Source organism: Lissotriton vulgaris, chromosome 5 (assembly GCF_964263255.1).
Source record: "Lissotriton vulgaris chromosome 5, aLisVul1.2, whole genome shotgun sequence".
NCBI classification, from domain to species: domain Eukaryota; kingdom Metazoa; phylum Chordata; class Amphibia; order Caudata; family Salamandridae; genus Lissotriton; species Lissotriton vulgaris.
In genome coordinates this window covers 346,739,410-346,759,647 of record NC_141693.1, presented here as the reverse complement: position 1 = coordinate 346,759,647, position 20,238 = coordinate 346,739,410, and the positions used below count along the sequence as shown (strand labels likewise).

At 47.2% G+C, this 20,238-nt stretch overlaps 1 protein-coding gene across 2 annotated transcripts in view; it reads right to left on the bottom strand.

The window, feature by feature from the left end:
- USP48 (ubiquitin specific peptidase 48) overlaps positions 1 to 20,238 on the bottom strand; it is a 776,411-nt gene that overhangs the window by 192,336 nt on the left and 563,837 nt on the right. For both annotated transcript variants that reach the window (XM_086921588.1, XM_086921587.1), the window contains exon 20: positions 6,750 to 6,880. In XM_086921588.1, coding sequence (XP_086777714.1) covers positions 6,750 to 6,880 — 131 coding nt within the window. The remainder of the gene's footprint in view (positions 1 to 6,749; positions 6,881 to 20,238) is intronic.

The window sequence follows — 20,238 nt, the reverse complement described above, 5'->3', positions numbered from 1 at the left end:
ATTGGTTCACCCATAAAAGATGGGAAACCCTGACTTGTTTACTAGGAGAGCTCTTGGTAATTAGATGTCAGAGCACGAGGGGTTTTTCCATTTCAGCTGGAACAGCCTATCGGTACATCATTTTTTCACCCATCATTTTATTGCATATAGCCCTAAAAGCATAATGCAAAGAAACAGTGTGGCAGAGAGCAGAGAACAAAAGCGCTAAATTAAGTACTCACAATTGAAACGGGAGAACTAGACAATACTGCATCAACGATTAACAGAGTTGCATTGTGGCCTTTGTATGGGGCTGAATCTTCTCTAACGTTTACATGTAAATTTCTCTGCTCCTTTTCTTGGTCTGGTGTGATTGGCTGCTGTGGTGTTCCACAAACATTTGCTGCTGTTTGTTCATTTCCCTTTCTAGGACTTTGCTTGGAAGAAGATCAAAGATAGACTAAAAGTAGGTTAGTACATTTTGATCTTGTAGAATAGCTTTATACAGTTCTGCTATTTCTAGGCAGTGAAAATCCTTTCGAGAAGCATCTCAAGAGTTGTTTACTAACAAAAAGATATTTAAGAACACCTGTTATTTCTCCTTCATTTCTGGATTGCAATTTAGTAGACAGTCAGGCATCACAAAGTAATTAATTTTGCACAATGCGCCCCACAAGTTACTCCCACAAAAACTAAAACGCAAATACTCCTAAATGTACGTCGGACAAGTATCTAATGACTAATCAAAAATAATTTGTTTTGGCCACGGTAAGAAAAGAAATTGTAAGAGGTTTGTTAGGTCTCGGGCCTAGCGTACACTGCGCAGCAGTGTCGCGCAGCCAGAGTCCTTTTCTCAGGGTTTCTCAGCTTGTTATTTCCTAGGTCCATTTTCATTGGCCTTTGCGTGCGTGTACTTTTAAAACAGAACACGCAATAGGCCATGGGCGGTCGCGAGCTCCGCACATGGCCTATTGGTGTCTGTTACGCGCACCAGAGGCCATATGTCTACGGCCACGATAATTAAAGACATATGCTCGCAGTGGCGCGCGCGCACACCACTCGCGGGCTTTCTTTTTTTTTTTTTACAAGAGAATCACTTTCGCGATAGTTTGTTTTTTAGGCAATCCAAATACAGGTATTGTGAGGAAACCCACCCTTCAAATGAAAAAGTAAGTTGGGATTTTTGTGGGGACCTCTTGTAACTATCTAAAGTATATTTGAGGTCTTAATCCTTCCTTAACAGCACCTTATTTAAACATTGTTGACATAGCTTCTTGTTCTCCCTGTTTAAGATTGGCCTTGTTAATTCTGATATAAGCTGTACTCCTGCTAAGGCACAGATGGAATTATTTCTCTGCCCTATCTCATTCGCTTGACCTTCCTCTCTCCCTTACAAGGAACCTGCCCTTGTATCCCGCTAGCCGGGCATCACCGGCTTTTTTGGCGTAACCCCTGGCCTGTGCCGCCCCTTGTGTCCAGCCCAAGCTCGCATTGAAGCCCGTTGCCTGAAGGACTCAAGCCGCCCTGCACAACAAACCCATGCCGGTCACGGGCATGGAGAGCAGGGATGCAGCACTGGGGAAGCGCATCACTTCCGGTTACGTAGAACGCAGCAGCGCGGCAGGCTGGGAATTGTAGTTAGCCACTGCTCTCGTGGCATCGAGGGTGGTGACACCCTGCGCTACCTCACCCCGTCGGACGGATGGCGTGCCCTGTTTGCGCAGAAACTACACGCCCCATGATGCACCTCGAAGAAGAGTAAGATGGTAGAAGATAGAGGAAGCAGGGGCTGAGGGACAGCGAGAAGTTCAGCCCCAGGAAAAGGACGATCAGAGGGACACTTTCCTGTTCCCGACAGGGACGCCGCTGCCAGTGAGTTTAATTGCACCCTTAAAGGTTTTTACTGCGTGCGTGTCATGGGATCGTTGCACGGTGTTTGGGTGACAGTGGCGTCACTGTAAAGTATAGAGTGAAAGTGAGAATATGGTAAAGTTTATAAAGAGCAATCATGTGGTGACTGTTGGGGACAGTGGCTTCATTGTAAGATCTGTCGATATTCCTGACGTCACAGGGCAGTTTTTTTGAGTGCAGGTATGACGTCACCACATGGACTTCAGGCATCAGAGACACACTACCATGGGAAGACAGTAAAACAAGACCTTTGATAAAGAGTGCTGCCAGCATTTTGTTCAAGCTGTAATGCCTTTATGGGAACCGAAGAATTCCAAACAATTGCCAAAGAATAAAAACTTGAAGACATTCAGAGTCCTTCTGCTGAAAGGGCAATCAATACACGTTCAGTGCTAAGAGGCGCTAGACAAGGGTGAGGATTGGTGGTAATAGTTATGGTCGTCATACTAATGACAAAAAAGCAAATTGCAGCACGGTGTGATGGCGGAGAAATACGTTCCAGTGTATTGTAGTCGGGCAGATTATACAGAATATATCCAGGTGGGCCCATCATAGCACACCACAGTGCTCAAAGTCTGCACTCCCTGCAAACCGCTTCCAGAGCTCTTTGAGTATAGGGTGGTGTTACCATCCACTAAATCGCAGCCCATCTGCAGTTCTTGACGTTGCACCCATGGTTCTGCAATTTGGTTGAAGCAATAACAGAATCCAACCCCTAAATCCGCACGAGATGCAAGGCATAATCCCATCAAGGGGTCTGCCTTTGATTGATTGGTTCTTCCTGCACTATATATTGTAAGGTGATGACAAGTCCTCTCCTGCTAAATTGCCATGCTGTGATGGCAGGCAGGGTATTGAGATAATGTTCTCTAAAGTCAACTTAGATGTACTCTTTCATAGTTAGCAAGAATTCTCCTTTATTAGATTTCTGTAACTCAATCTTACATTTTTAGCCAGCATCACTTAGTAGTGATTGAAAGTAGTGTTAAAAGTGAAAGTGCACGCCTCAAAATGCTGGTACGGCCTACTTAGTTTTGTGAAAGAAGCTTGCCCAATAGTGCTGTACGCTGTGGGATTGAGTGGTGCTGTAGGTGTTGTGGGTTGAGTTGTGCTCAACCCACAACGGTTGAGTGGTGCTGTAGGGTTGAGTGGTGCTGTAGGCGGTGGGGATTGAGTGGTGCTGTAGGCGTTGCCGGTTGAGTGGTGATGTAGGCGTTGCGGGTTGAGTGGTGCTGTAGGCGTTGCGGGCTGAGTGCTGCTGTAGGCGTTGCGGGTTGAGTGGTGCTGTAGGCGTTGCGGGTTGAGTGGTGCTGTAGGCGTTGCGGGTTGAGTGGTGCTGTAGGCGTTGCGGGTTGAGTGGTGCTGTAGGCGTTGCGGGTTGAGTGGTGCTGTAGGCGTTGCGGGTTGAGTGGTGCTGTAGGCGTTGCGGGTTGAGTGGTGCTGTAGGCGTTGCGGGTTGAGTGGTGCTGTAGGCGTTGCGGGTTGAGTGGTGCTGTAGGTGTTGCGGGTTGAGTGGTGCTGTAGGCATTGCGGGTTGAGTGGTGCTGTAGGCGGTGGGGATTGAGGGGTGCAGTAGGCGGTGGGGATTGAGTGGTGATGTAGGCGTTGCGGGTTGAGTGGTGCTGTAGGCGTTGCGGGTTGAGTGGTGCTGTAGGTGTTGCCGGTTGAGTGGTGATGTAGGCGTTGCCAGTTGAGTGGTGATGTAGGCGTTGCGGGTTGAGTGGTGCTGTAGGCGTTGCGGGTTGAGTGGTGCTGTAGGCGTTGCGGGTTGAGTGGTGCTGTAGGCGTTGCGGGTTGAGTGGTGCTGTAGGCGTTGCAGGTTGAGTGGTGCTGTAGGCGTTGCGGGTTGAGTGGTGCTGTAGGCGTTGCGGGTTGAGTGGTGCTGTAGGTGTTGCAGGTTGAGTGGTGCTGTAGGTGTTGTAGGTTGAGTGGTGCTGTAGGCGGTGGGGATTGAGTGGTGATGTAGGCGTTGCGGGTTGAGTGGTGCTGTAGGCGTTGCGGGTTGAGTGGTGCTGTAGGCGTTGCGGGTTGAGTGGTGCTGTAGGCGTTGCGGGTTGAGTGGTGCTGTAGGCGTTGCGGGTTGAGTGGTGCTGTAGGCGTTGCGGGTTGAGTGGTGCTGTAGGCGTTGCGGGTTGAGTGGTGCTGTAGGCGTTGCGGGTTGAGTGGTGCTGTAGGCGTTGCGGGTTGAGTGGTGCTGTAGGCGTTGCGGGTTGAGTGGTGCTGTAGGCGTTGCGGGTTGAGTGGTGCTGTAGGCGTTGCGGGTTGAGTGGTGCTGTAGGCGTTGCGGGTTGAGTGGTGCTGTAGGCGTTGCGGGTTGAGTGGTGCTGTAGGCGTTGCGGGTTGAGTGGTGCAGTAGGCCGTGGGGATTGAGTGGTGCTGTAGGCGTTGCAGGTTGAGTGGTGATGTAGGCATTGCAGGTTGAGTGGTCTTGCGGGTTGAGTGGTGCTTTAGGCGTTGCGGGTTGAGTGGTGCTGTAGATGTTGCGGGTTGAGTGGTGCTGTAGGCAGTGGGGGTTGAGTGGTGCTGTAGGCAGTGGGGGTTGAGTGGTGCTGTAGGCAGTGGGGGTTGAGTGGTGCTGTAGGCAGTGGGGGTTGAGTGGTGCTGTAGGCAGTGGGGGTTGAGTGGTGCTGTAGGCGCTGCGGGTTGAGTGGTGCTGTAGATGTTGCGGGTTGAGTGGTGCTGTAGGCGGTGGGGATTGAGTGGTGCTGTAGGCGTTGCCGGTTGAGTGGTGATGTAGGCGTTGCGGGTTGAGTGGTGATGTAGGTGTTGTGGGTTGAGTGGTGCTGTATGCAGTGGGGATTGAGTGGCGCTGTAGGCATTGCAGGTTGAGTGGTGATGTAGGCGTTGCGGGTTGAGTGGTGCTGTACGCGGTGGGGGTTGAGCGGTGCTGTAGGCGTTGGAAGTAGAGCAGTGCTGTACGCGATGGGGGTTGAGTGGTGATGTACGCGATGGGGGTTGAGTGGTGATGTAGGCGTTGGGGGCTGAGTGGTGTTGTAGGCGGTGCATGTTTTCAGCAGGCACACTCCTCCAGCCGTCAGGGCACACTTTCACCGGGCACACACCACTATCCGTCACTGCACGCTTTCACCAGACATACCAGTTGTCCGTGCACGCTTTCACCTGGCACAAATACCACCAGCCGTCAGTGCATGCTTTCACCGGGCACAAACACCACCAGACGTCAGTGCACAGTTCCACCAGGCACACACCACCAGACGTCAGTGCACGCTTTCACCAAACACACACACCACCAGCCATTCGTGCACACTTTCACCTGGCACACACACCACCAGCCGTCAGTGAACGCTTTAACCAGGCACACACACCACCAGTTGTCCGTACACGCTTTCACCTGGCACAAATACCACCAGCCGTCAGTGCACGCTTTCACCGGGCACAAACACCACCACACGTCAGTGACCAGTCCCACCAGGCACACACCACCAGACGTCTGTGCATGCTTTCACCAGGCACACACACACCACCAGCCATCCGTGCACGCTTTCAACTGGCGCACACACACCACCAGCCGCCAGTGCATGCTTTCACCAGGCACACACACCACCAGCCGTCAGTGCACACTTCCACCAGGCACACACACCACCAGCCAGCAGTGCACACTTTCATCAGGCACACACACCACCAGCCATCAGTGCACAATTTCTACAGGTACACACACCACCAGCCATCAGTGCACACATCATTTGTTAACGCTTCCACAATTAACTATTGTAGCAATCGCAGTATGGCACACTTTACTTTTAAACATATTCATCTAAAGCGCAGCATGCCACCATTGCGATACTACAAAAATAAATACACATTTTTTTGGCCTACAATTTATAGACTTTTGTTGCAATTGGTGTTGCAATATTAAGCAATGCCAATAGCTCAACCTTAATTAATGCGAGACCTATTGCATTGCACTGGGTGAACTGTCCCCTGCCTTTAGGACTGTAACTACTTGATAATCGGATATCCACACCTGGATGGACTTTTTGACTAACCTGCTTATACAAATTGCACTTCAACAAAGTTGTGGACACAGATGCCATACTGAAATGGTTTGTATGCAATGAACCAATTTCATGCCACACAATTCCACAATTAACAATTCCAATTCAACCCACATAATTCCACTACACACCACATGCATACACTCCATAACACATGGCTAAAAGACATTGCCATTTACAATGCCATTAGCTCTAACTCAAATAAATCCGAGACCTATTGCATTTCCAATGCTTGTTTTTTCTAGTATTTCAGGTTCAACCTAGATTGAGGAATGGGTTTTCTGTTTGGTTATTAAAAAAAGCCCTATAACCACATGGAACTTAGTATTGGACTTGCTTATGGCCAGATGCTCAATGTCTTGATGTTAGGTCAGAGCCAGGAGGTTACATCTTGTAACAATTTCAAGTATAGATCTGGATCAGGGGGAACATTTACAAAATATATGCAGATGTAATGCTATTCCATAGTAATAAAGTGCTCATCAGGATGAAAATCTGAATGTGTAGAAAGTGTTAAATGTTAGTGATTAACCAGTAGTTTTTAGGACACCAATTTATTTAATTTTAGTGTATCATGATTAATTTACCTTTTTCCATCGCTACCATTGATTTGTAAACAGAAAGTCCCAACAGTAATAGAACAAAGCACGGTCTGCACATCTGGAGCATCTATAAAATGCCATAATTCCCCAATGCATTTACTGTGAAATCTTAATGCAAGGAAGTGTAACTTGGGCACTGTTGTGTGCTTGACAGAAGTTGAAATGTAAGAAGATATGTAGCATTTTACTGGGATAGATTCACAATATTAAGGAACAGTGAAATATAAAAAACAGTACTTACTGGGCTCTGAAACATAAAATGTGTTCACCCCATTATCCTTTGTTTCGGTTACTCGAATGACTTTGATTGAATGATCCACAACAAAGAATTTCTGTATCGTCTCCCACTCAGTGGGCCATATTAGAGCTATACTGTGCAAAGAAACAACATATGCTTCATGAAAATGAAAAAAAGCCAGATCTTCAACTAACAATGTTGCCTAATGGGAAACTCTTAGTTGAAAAGGAATGGTACACAAATGCAATAAAATTGGATTTATTCATATAGTCAATGTTAGTAGCAGTGTCTACAGCTATTGAGTTAGTAAACACATTATTGATGGGCAAATGTGTTTTAGGTGCAATAGAGAAAAAGCGAGCCATTCGAAAAGTAGCATACAAGTTGCTTCATTACTTAGTTAAATATAAGTTATTCAATTTCTCCAGTGTTCATATTATCTTTCTACAGACTGCACATCATGAATCATCTTTCCAGACTGCAGAGAGCATTTGAGAATTATAGCAAAACAGGCTGATCGGAGAAGATTGATGGTCTCCCATTGAGACCGCTGCTCTTCTAAACAATGCAGCTGAGCTCTCGTGTGAAACCTCGCACTAGGTAAAAGGAGGATGCAAGAGGCCATCGGCCCTAGAGGGATAAAATCCAATGGGCAGTAGGAAAAGGAGTACGCTGAAGGTGGATACATTTTTGAAAAATGGCAGATACTATCTTTTCGTGGATTCATTTCTTCTCATTATGTATTTAACATTGCTGCTAGACAGACAAGTGTTTGGACAGGCGTTGACTTGGATTTCTGGAGGTTGACATGAAGGCCCAAAAGATCCAACAATGCGGCAGTGGTTGTTAAATCCTGTAGCACATTATCTATCTTGAGAGTTTTTAGTCAACCCATTGTCAAGAGGGGGAAATTAGCATTTTCAATTGCAGTCAAGAGCCTCAATCAAATACACAAACTTTGAAAATGTCGGAGGTACAGATATCAAACTGAAGAAAGATTTCTGCACTGGCAGTGTGAACTGTGTAATGTGAACCTCTGGAATTTCTTGTGCTTTGCTGTCACTGGAATGTTGAAGTAATCATCCTGTAATTTCACAGTGCACATCTACCCTACTTTCATAAGTGGATAATATATCTGGTGCAGAGCCAACACTGTGATTTGCTGTCTCTTGATCCATTTATTGGCTTCTCTCTGGTTGAAATTTAATCTGAATTTTTGCTTGGACAATTTTGAGGGCCAAACAATATTTCAAATATATGACTTTGCCTCCTTGAAAGGGAGTAACGACTTGTACAGTACAATTTTGCAGAAGAAATATTACTTAAATCCGTTGTCCCACACATGAGGTTTTAGTGCAGGAGTTGGATGCACTGAAGAAGACGCTTTGCTGAGTTATTTGGGTGCCCAGACTACCCTGCACCGAGCAGGGCACACATCTTCATTTCACGGATCTCGTTGTGCAGGATGCACACGTGTCGTGCTGGGCGAAGATCAGGCCACCCTTTCATTTGATATTTTCTATCTTAGTGGATTTACTGTTTCACACTATGGGCAGGAAGAACACTGCAAGTAATTCTGTTTCGACTTCTAAGGGGGCAACTAGACTATCCTAGAGCGTGCTGTGGGAGTAGTTTCCAACAAAATTGCTTTGACTGAGAGAAGGTTGGCGTTGGAAGGGGCTGGACCTTCTTTTGCTTGCTTGTCCATATACCAACTGTTGTTGGGGACTCTCATTTGACTGTGCAAGAGCCTGCCCAACAGAGTCTGCTGTCTACAGTTAACTCAACCCCGTCACCTAATGAACTGCCGGTTCAAAGAAAGAAAACAAAAGTGAAACTTTGTTGAGGTGTTCTGGGGGCAGAAAATAGGCTAAATTGAAACATGGCATGAACGAGGTTTTGGGAGAGTCTGATTTCATGAATGATCTGTGTTGCATTTGATTCAATTTTAAAAGCAACTCTCACACCCTTTGCAGAATGGTTGAACAAATACATTTTTATTGTTTCTTACATTTGCACTACCATTTGTGACTCCTATTGGTATAGAGGGCGCTCCTTCAGTCCCCCCTGTGGTTGGAAGCAATGGCTCTATTTTGTCTGTAGGTGCCCAGCAGATGGATAATGGAAAATAACTGTCCTACTTCCCTGTTGCCTCCTGAGCCCCAGCAGTAAAACCCACCCTACCTTGCTTCAGCGAATGCTCCTGTTGCACTAGGTATGTGGTTGGCTTTGGTAATTCTAACCAGCAGACTCACTGTGACGATAATTTTCCTTTGACGCTGGATGCATTGAGTCTACCTCCCTCTGCTTGTCTGTATGTAGTAGTCCTGGCCAATAATCCAAAATTAAAAATTAGCGCAAAAGAATGCAAGTGAACAGTTGATATTTAACGTGTCACACCGGCTATGTTAGCATATGGGATAGACTGATTTGCATATAGCCATGTCTGAACTGGGGTGGCAGAGTGGGCTAAAGAACGGTGATGGATTAAACCCAGATCTTTTGACTGGGTGTGAGTGTTTGATTGATTCAGATTCTCCGTCCATCACCACCCCCTTTTGGCCGCCATAAGTGTGGCAGGGTATGCTCAGACTGGAGTCCCTTGCTCACTTTGCCACTGGATTCAAGCAAGCCGGGCTGAAGACGGCTGGAATGCCAGACACCGGTCCTCCGAAGCTTGTTTCCGGTCCAGGGAAGACATGGCTTGGCAGTTCGGGCTGTACTGTTCCCATGAGGCACAGGGTCAGACTGATTTGCATATAGCCATGTCTGAACTGGGGTGGCAGAGTGGGCTAAAGAATGGTGATGGATTAAACCCAGATCTTTTGACTGGGTGTGAGTGTTTGATTGATTCAGATTCTCCGTCCATCACCACCCCCTTTTGTATAGCATATGGGATTCAGCACTGCACAAAGCAACCAAATATTAATGGCCAGAAGAGTAGACTGGGTTGGAACGTCCCATAAGACTCTAAATGGGGATTGTATTGTTGCTAATTTTAGAACTCCCTATGTAATGCGAAACTTAGCTAGGTAGTGTTTCTCATTTTCGGAGCACTCACAAATTGTCTCCCCTGCCATTAGATTATTTTAATAAACCATTTTATGTTGCATTTCCTTTTTTATAGTGGTCTATTTTTTCTTCCTGGTTCAGGTTCGAGTTTGTCTCAACCAGTAAATAGTTCCAGTACCCTGCCCCTTTCAAAGAGGTTTGAGGTACTTGATGAATTATCAGTGTCTGACTGACTTATAAATCTGCCTGGGGACAAGTGACCCTCAAGTGAGAAAGGTGCAACTTGGAATGCTGCTGGGATTCATGGTAAGCTGTTTAGCCATATTGGGTTTCTCTGCTATGGAAATAAAAGTTTATAATCATGCAGAAAACCTGGGCTACTACTATTCAGTGTAACGGGTTTTCCTGCTAATCAATCCCTGAGGTTCACACTATCTAGGCATCCAAAATGTGGCTTATCTATATGGGTCAAGCTTGGGGTTAAAGTGCAATTTGTCCCATTAGATTTTAGCTGCTCCGTGATTCAAATGATACAAGAAAATAGTTCACCAAGGTTAGTTTTTTTTATTGTTAGCAATGTCAATAAGAATTTTGTAGCCCTTTTAACCTAGTTGATAATCCTATGACCAGGTTTAATTTACCTTTGTCCAAGTGCAATGTAATTACATGAGATGATTTTAATGCTAAATGTAATACATACATGTAGAGAATTGGGCTTTTGTTGCAGTTACACCCCCGCCTCCCCGCACATACACACGTTTTGCCCCCTTTTTAGCCACTAGATACTAATTTTCGACTCAGACAATGCACTGAGACTGGCTAACAAGACCTCAAAGGCAGTGATCCTTCCCTAAAACAAGGTAAAGTCTAATTGCGTAACAACTGGCTAAGGACTTTAGCACCCCTGTAAGTCCCTAGTAAATGGTACTCCAGGTTCCTAGGGCAGAAAAACTAAAGAGGGTCCTTAAGGGCTGCATCATATCTTATGCCACCTTAAGAGACCCACATACAAACTACACACAGACTGCCAGTGCAGGCTGCGTGACATGGTGCAAACCATGAGTGAAAACATGACATGACACACTCCTGTGTGTCATGCCAAAGTCACTACATCTATTATATATGTAAGTCACCCCTTGAGCAGGCCTTTAAGCCCTAAGGCCGGTCACATTATATTTTATGTGGGGATTTATCTGCACGAGCAGATGTGCCCCTGTGATGTCTATTGCTATTGCTAGATATTGCAAGTGAGCAGGGAAGTCATCTTAAGGTATGTACTGGGCACTGGCCAAAACGAGTTTCCCAGCTACATAATGGCTTCACTGAAACATATGGTGTTTGGTATCAAACCTCTCAAATTAATAAATTACACTGATGCCAGTGTGGGATTTACTAATACATGCAGACAGAGGGCACCCTAGAGGTACCCCTTAAGAATCTACCAGCCACTGCAGTGCTGACTGACTGATTCACAGGGTTAGAAACAAAGCCTGATGGCGTGTTCACCCCCACCTCCCTCAGGATGACCTGCTGATTACCATTCCAAGGCAGGGGAGCATCAAAGAAGCCAGCACCTTTGCAATGCAAATCTGGCTTCCCTCACAAGAGAGGAAGCTGACTTCCTTCTTCCAGAGCCCGTTGGCATATTGACAGGTGGGAAAATTAGCTAGTTGGAGAGGCTCGTACCACCCCTTAGGCGGCCTACCTGAAGTGGCCACAACTTTTCAGAGTTGGACATCTTGATGATGGCAAACCTATGGATAATTGGATATGGGAGGTGTAGTGACCCCAGGGGTGAATATCACATTGGCTACCCCTCACTCCACTTAATGCCCCAAATGTAGTATTTAGGGGACACACCCCCTAATACCAGATCTTCAGATTTCATTGGACACGAAGGAGGAGAGGAGCACGACTGACTTGGCGCCAGCCCTGCCGGCCTGTCTGCTGCACCCGACCATGGTAGAGCTACTGATTTGTCCTGCCGCTATGCAGATCTAAAAAACCCCATAGGGCTGCCAGTGCTTTGCAAATTGCCAACAGATCTCTCCTGGAGTAGAGTAGTTACTGCCTTGCAGCCACAGGTACCAAAGAAGCAAGACACAGCACAACGACCTGCCGCCTATGGAGACTAGTGACACAGCAGCAACCCAGGAAGAGGTAGCAGTGCTCCTACAGGTCAGATCTGTATTTCCTCCAAGTGTGAGAATGCCAGGACCGACCAGAGCCACAAAGTACTAATCCATGAAGTACCAGACTCCTTGCGGCAGCCAAGGCTTTTTGGGCCCAGCCCGGACACCAATGAGGAGGAAGAAATCTACACGTTGAGGGACTTCAAGGACAGTCATACCACTTTGTTAGTAACCCAGCTGTCCTGCTTGCCCATCCTGTAGAAAACAAAGACAAAGAAGTGATTCTGCGACCACCGCCACCCGCTGCCTCAAAGCACCAATCCACCCGCGTTCCACAGCCCGAGTCCAAGGGAGGTGATGGTGCCAACAAAACTTAAGCCCATGTTTGGGTTTGCCCAGACTGAACTTTCAGTCGCCGCCTACAGGCCCCCTCTAACCACAAGAAACTCAGCAATGGATCCAATGCCAAAAGACACCACTCCACCTGAGCCCCACAGCCTAAAGGGAAGTGGAACTACTGTGTCCCTGTGTGCCAGTGTATCTCTAGGGTTTAGCCCCCCTGTGGGGTCCCCCGGACTGGTACCCCAGTCCCTGCATGCAGCCTATTTGTAATCGGACCGGTCTCCCATTGAAGTGAATGGGACTCCTGATGTTGTGACATAGCTCTGCAGCCGGACGCCCCAGAGCCTCCTGAGGTGACCTGTTGGACAATGCCCCATACTCTCCTTAAGTGCAGAAGAACAATTCCGAAGTTGCTGACAAGTGTCTGAATGCAATACATGGGTTTCCTCCATAGGATAACACTACCGGTCCAGAAAAAGGAAAATGCTACTTACCAGTATGCATCTGTTCTTGGCATGTAGACATGCAGAGTAGTACACTGTGCATTAGATCGCCACCTGGTGTTGGGATCGGATGATTGCAGGTTGTTGTATTCTTGGAAGAAGTCTTTGTTAGTCCCGATAGGTGACTCCTCCTTTGGACAATATTGCACATGGGCATCAGCTCCATCCTCAGATTGTTTTTCGCCATGATGGGAAATGATGGAGTCAGTAGAAGGAAAGAAAAGAAGGATGTCCATGCGTATGCATCTAAGTAAGATGAAAACTGGACTGGATACAAGTCCCGGGGAGGTGGGAGGGCGTGTACTACTCTGCAGCTCTACATGCCAAGAACAGATACATACTGGTAAGTAGCATTTTCCGTTCGAGACATATGAGCTGCAGATAGTACACTGTGCATCAGTATCTCCACTAGCGGTGGTCACCTGTATCCGTTGCAGTAGTTTGAAAGAGAGTTCTAAGGACAGCTTGGCCTACTGCAGCTTGCTGCTTGGCTTGCACATCAACACAATAGTGTTTAGTAAAGGTGTGTGGTGTAGACCATGTTGCTGCCTTGCATATGTCCTCTAGTGGTATATTTCCTAAGAAAGCCATAGAGGCTCCTATTTTGCGAGTGGAGTGCGCTCTAGGAGGAACTGTTAGTGTACGTTTAGCCTTTATATAGCATATTTGTATACACTTTACAATCCACCGTGCAATCCGGCCTTTAGAGATGGGGTTGCCTTTGTGCGAGGAGAGAAAGTGACAAACAGTTGTTTAGTTTTTCGAAATGATTTAGTCCTTTCGATATAGTAGAGTAAAGCTCTTTTAACGTCTAGGGTGTGTAAAGCCCTTTCTGCTACTCGCGGTCAAAGCTCCAATAAATACCAAAGCTAGAAGGGTGTAAAAAGTTGCTGATATTAGCAAATACCTACTAGATGGAACCTTAAGTAATTGGTCGTTTTGCATATGTGTCACTGGCCGGGTTTCACCTCATTGAACACTGATGACGTAGAGCCCGGCAAACCCTGAGGGCAGACACTAGTCAGTCATTGCTTGTCACTGGAAAACACCTCAGGAAGGAGAAACAGTTCCGGCCTCTGGTGGCCTGGGGTCGGGGAGGGGTGTGAGGGGTCGTGGGGGGCTCTGCAGCGGCTAGCAAGAGCTGGTAGGAATTGGGGACAGAGACAGACCCCTAGAATGTGACAGCAGACAAGAAAACACGTCTCGTGTCATTGGCCCACCAGCTGTTTACTCTCAACCCAGCAGTCTTCAGCTTTACACATACCCCACACTACTACCCCTTCCTCCCAGCCTCCCTTTCAGACCTCATTTAATTAATTATGGGTTGTTATTTCCATGTTTCCCCTTCCTTTTGGGTCTATCACAACCAGAACCTCACTCCTATCCATGTCACCACTCTCGTTTAGAAGGAGGGTTCGGTCTACTCACTATGCGCAACTTGCTGTGGACTAGTTTGTTACAAGAATTTCCAATACAATAGGTCTCATATTACTGAATGTTTGAGCTATTGGTGTTGCATTATTAATAGCAATGCCAATTGCTCAAACTTTAATAATGCGAGACCTATTGCATTGTTAATGCTTGTTTTCTTTGAAGTCTTTCCTAGTCACGAGGTAAAGTGACTCCTCCTTTCGGTGATAGTGTGCATGGTCATCAACTTCATTGTTAGATTCCCACAGAGGGTGAGAATGGATTAAGTGTAGTAGAGAGATGTCCACACGTATGAATGTTTAATGAAGAACAGCATTAACCACAAGTACCCGGAGAGGCGGCTGGGCACACGTGAATCTACAGCGCTACATGCAAAGAACAGCTGCTTACTGGGTAAGTAGCATTATACGTTCGAGGCATGTGTGCTGTAGATATACATGCTTTGCATAGACTATAACCTCTTGGATGCTTGAAATATTTTTCTACTGTGCTGGACCACAATAGAAACGGGTGTGGTCATGACGAGCTCAGTTCGTCATGAGCACACAAGCACTGTGCTGCATGACGAGCTGAGCTCGTCATGAGCATGGAAGGGGTTAAAGCAGTATACTCTCAAAGCGGTGGCTACCTGTAGATGTTGCAGTTGTCTGAAATAGTGTTTTAAGTACTGCCTGGCCTACATTAGCCCGTTGACATGCTGGCACATCTACACAATAATGTTTGGTAAATAGTTGTAATGTAGACCATGTAGCTGCCTTACATATGTCAGCTAAAAGAATGTTACCTAAAAAGGCCAAAAAGGCCCCTATTTTGCGAGTGGAACGCGCTTTGGTGGTATGGGTAAAGTTCTTTTGGCTTTAGCCTAGCATGTTAAAATGCATTTAACAATCCACCTTGCAGATGTAGAAATGGGATTGCCTTTGTGAGGTGGAGCAAATGCTACAAACAGTATTTTAGTTTAGCGAAAATCTTTTGTCCTATCTATGTAGTACAATAAAGCTCTTTTTATTTAAAGCGTGTGAAGAGCTGTTACAGAGTCAGGTTGATGAAAAAACACAGGTAACTCAACCGATTGATTTATATGAAAAGCAGAAGCCACTTTGGGGTGGAATTTAGGGTTGGTGCGGAGAACTACCCTATCTTTGTGTAGCTGTAAGAAGGGTTTTTCCAATGTTAATGCCTGTAGCTCACCCACTATTCTTAATGAGGTGATTGTGATGAAAGCAACTTTCCATGAGAGAAACTGCAAAGGGCATTTGTACAATGGTTCAAAAGGTAGTCCCATGAGCCTTGTAAGGACAATGTTGCGATTCCAAACTGGTGCAGGAGGAATCATTGGTGGTATTACTCTTTTAAACCTTCCATGAAAGCTTCAATTACTGGAACTCTGAACAGTGACAAATGTTGTCTGTCCTGTAAATATGCAGCTACTGCTACTAGGTGCAGACGAATAGATGTATAAGCTAGTCCAGTTTGCTGTAAATGTAACAAGTAACAGATAATGTTCTGTATAGTAGCATCCAGAGGGTTGATTTTGTTGTTAATGCAGTATATAACAAATCTTTTCCACGCTGCTGCGTAGCAAGCTCTAGAAGTAGGTTTCCTTGCCTCTTTTAGAATATTCTTACCAGACTGGTGGTAGATTTAAATAACCAAACTTTATGACTTCAGGAGCCAGAGCGCCAAATTCAGTTCTTTGGGATTTGGATATCCGATTTCTCAATGGTTCTGGGTAAGAAGGCTGGAAGTGAGGGACAGCCTTTGATGTGGAAGTAGTGACAACTCCATCAGAGAGGTGGAAGAGTGTAGGCAAATATTCCTGACCAGTTCTTTCCACAGCGCATTGCCCTTTGGAAGAGGGTGTGGGAACCTCGAGCCAAAGTTTGGGCATTTTGCATGGTTGGCTGAGGCAAACATGTCTGTTTGTGGGAACCCCCATTGTTGAAAGTATGGAAGGAGAACTTGGGATGAATTTCCCACTCGTGAACTTGGTGTCTCCTTTTGCTGAGGAGGTCGGCAATTTGAATGTTGACTCCTGGGAGGTGTTCTTCCAGAAAATAAATCCTGTGATGAATTGCCCATTTCTAAAGGGTCTGAGCAAGTCGTGACAGATGGAAGGAGTGCGTTCCTCTCTACTTTTGTACATAGTACATTGCTGTCATGTTCGGAAAGATACCGTTTTCTTTAGTAGGTGAGTTTGACAAGCTTTGAGCACAAGAAAATCACTAGAAGCTCTAGATAGTGTATGCATACAGTGTTGTGCTTGTTGCACCACAGTCCTTGTATGGTGTCATTTTGGAGATCCCCCCCCCAACATGTTAGAGATGCGCCTGCTGTGAGGATGACCTGTGAAACAGGGTCTATGAAGTGCCGTCCTTTTGATACATTTTGTGGGTTCGACCACTGCAGAGAGTGCAAATGCTACTTACCAGTATGCATCTGTTCTTGGCATGTAGGGCTGCTGACATTCATATCTGTGCATAGATCGCCGCCTAGTGTTGGGTCCGGATGATTGCACATTGTTGTCCTGGAAGAGTCTTCGAAGTATCACGAGATAGGTGGCTCCTCCCCTGGACTACAGTGCGCATGGGCATCGCCTCCATCCCCAGATTGTTTTTAGCCATTGGCAGAGATGGAGTGAAGTATGTGAGTGATGACCATGCTATGAGCATATATATATGAATACTGCAGCTGCTACAGGCGCCGGGGAGGAGGGTGGGCGATATGAATGTCAGCAGCCCTACATGCCAAGAACAGATGCATACTGGTAAGTAGCATTTGCAGTTCGAGGCATGTGGGCTGCTGAATTCATATCTGTGCATAGAATACATAGCAGTCCTCCCATTATTGGCGGCCGCCCGTGCCAGCTGCAGCAGTCTGAAAAAGTGTTTTGAGAACAGCCTGACCAACAGCTGCCTGCTGTTTGGAGTGCACGTCTACACAGTAATGTTTAGTAAAAGTATGTGTGGTAGACCATGTGGCTGCTCTACAAATATCTTCTAAGGGAATGTTACCTAGGAAAGCCATAGAGGCCCCCAACTTTCTGGTGGAGTGGGCTCTTGGTGGAATTGTGAGAGTGCGTTTAGCCTTAGCGTAACAGATCTGAATGCATTTCACGATCCACCTAGCGATACCAGCTTTGGAGATAGCGTTTCCCTTGTGGTTTGAGGCAAATGCAACGAAAAGTTGCTTGGTCTTACGAAAATCTTTTGTCCTGTCAATGTAGTACATTAAGGCTCTCTTAACGTCAAGGGTGTGGAGCATCCGCTCCGCCAGTGACTCTGGGTTTTGAAAAAACACTGGCAACTCAATTGTCTGGTTCATGTGGAATTGAGATACAACCTTGGGTAAGAATTTAGGGTTAGTGCGGAGCACCACCCTGTTAGCGTGTACTTGGAAGAAAGGTTCTTGGATGGTGAGCGCCTGCAACTCACTAACCCTCCGTAGCGATGTAATTGCTACTAAGAAAGCCACCTTCCAAGTCAGAAACTGAAGCTCACAAGAGTGCAGTGGCTCAAAGGGAGGACCCATCAGCCTTGTAAGAACCACATTGAGGTTCCATTCCGGAGCTGGTGGTGTCCGTGGTGGAATGACCCTTTTGAGTCCTTCCAGAAAAGCCTTGATAGCAGGGACCTTAAAAAGTGATAGGTGTTGCCTATTCTGGAGGTATGCTGCCATTGCAGACAAGTGAATGCGGATGGAAGAATACGCCAAATTGCATTGGTACAGGTGGAACAGGTAACAAATGATGTTCTGAATGGAAGCATCTAGCGGGTCAATATCGTGGTTTGCACAGTAAATGACAAACCGCTTCCATTTAGCCGCATAACAAGCTCTAGTAGTGGGCTTCCTTGCCTCCCGAATGATGTCCATGCAATCGGGGGGAAGATTGAGGTAGCCAAACTCTAGGACTTCAGGAGCCAGATCGCCAGGTTGAGCTGTTGCGGATCTGGGTGCTGAATGTCGCCATGGCTCTGCGTCAGAAGGCTGGGAGTGAGATGAAGCCTTTGATGCGGTACCACAGAGAGTTCCAGAAACGTGGTGTACCATGGTTGGCGAGCCCACGTTGGAGCAACCAGGATGAGAGTCATCGAGTGCTGCCTGAGTTTGCGTGCCACCAGCGGTATCAGAGGTGCTGGGGGAAAAGCGTACGCAAATCTGCCTGACCAGTTCATCCACATCGCATTGCCCTGCGATTGCGGGTGTGGGAACCTGGCGGCGAAGCTTTGGCATTTTGCGTTCTCCTTTGTGGCGAACAGGTCTATCTCTGGATGACCCCACCTTTGGAAGTACGGTTGGAGTACTGATGGATGTATCTCCCACTCGTGCATTTGGTGGCTGTGCCTGCTGAGCAGGTCCGCCATCTGGCTGTCCTTGCCCGGGAGATGCTCCGCCATGAGGAAGATGTTCCTCTGAATGGCCCACTTCCACATGCTCTGAGCCAGATGAGACAGCTGCGGAGAGTGTGTGCCCCCCTGTTTCTGAATGTAGTACATGGCCGTCATGTTGTCCGTCCGGATCAACACGACCTTGTTGCACAGATGTACTTTGAATGCCTTCAAGGCCATGAAGATTGCCATCAGTTCCAAAACGTTGATGTGCATCTTCTTTTGCTGTAGAGTCCATAGTCCCTGCACTGTGTAGTGGAGTACATGCGCTCCCCATCCCTGGAGAGAAGCGTCCGTTGTCAGGATAATCTGTGGCACAGGCTCCTGGAACGGTCGGCCCTTGCAAAGGTTTTGTGGATTCCACCAATGCAGAGAGTTGTATGCCCGACCGCTCACCAACACTAGGTCTGTCAGTTGCCCATGAGCCTGAGTCCACTGACGTGCTAGGCACTCCTGAAGCGGACGCATATGTAGTCTCGCGTGCGGGACGATGGAGATGCAGGAGGCCATCATGCCTATCAACTGCATGAACACCTTCGCTGGAAGCGAGTGCTGAGGTCTGAATCGTTGGATCAGCGTTTGGATACTGGCGATTCTCACTGAATTTGGCTGCGCAGTGGCTGCCAGAGTGTCTATTGTCGCGCCCAGATACTACCGTATATGGGCGGGTTGGAGATGGGATTTTGGATAGTTCAGCGAGAATCCCAGATCGTGCAGGAGATGAATGGTGCGGGACACGTGGTCGGCGCACTGCTGTTCTGACTTTGCCTGAATGAGCCAGTCGTCCAGATAGGGATAGACGTCGACGTTCTGGCGTCGTAGATGCGCCGCCACAGTCGCCAGGCACTTTGTAAAGACTCTTGGCGCTGTGGTGACCCCGAAAGGCAGAACCCTGAACTGGTAGTGCTGGTCTTGAATCGTGAATCTGAGGTACTTCCTGTGGGAAGGATGCAGGGGGATATGAAAGTATGCATCCTTGAGATCCAGCGTAGCCAGGAAGTCCCCCTGTTGAAGCAGAGGGAGAACCTGCTGCAACGTGAGCATATGGAAGTGCTCCGATAGAATGTACCAGTTGAGGGGCCTGAGGTCCAGGATGAGCCTGAGGGATCCGTCCTTTTTGGGGATTAGAAAGTACAGAGAGTAAACTCCTGTTCCCCTTTCTGACAGTGGAACGAGCTCTATTGCCCCTTTTTGCAGCATGACTTGAACTTCCTGCTGCAACAAGTGCAAGTGCTCGCCGGACATAGGACGGTTTCTTGGAGGTATGTTTGGTGGAGTGGAAGTAAGTTCCAGACAGTAACCGTACTGGATAAGAGATTTGACCCACCTGTCCGTGGTGATGGATTTCCACGCTGGCAGGAACTGCTGGAGTCTCCCCCCGACCGGTGTTGTGTGGTCGGGGGGCAGTGACAAGGCGTCACTGTTTGTTGGTGGAGGAGGACCTGGAGCTGTTGTTTCCACGTCCCCTGCCTTTGACGTTGTTGCCCCTGTAACCACCTCTACCTTTGTTGGTGTATGAGGTTTGGGTGTTGCTCTTATAGTACTGTGTGGATTGTGATGCCTGACCCCTTGAGGTGCCTCTTATTGGAGCGGCGAAAGGAACCACCCCGAAACTGCTGAGACTGGAGGGCCCCCATAGACTTAGCAGTGTCCGTGTCTTTCTTCATTTTTTCAAGTGTCGCAT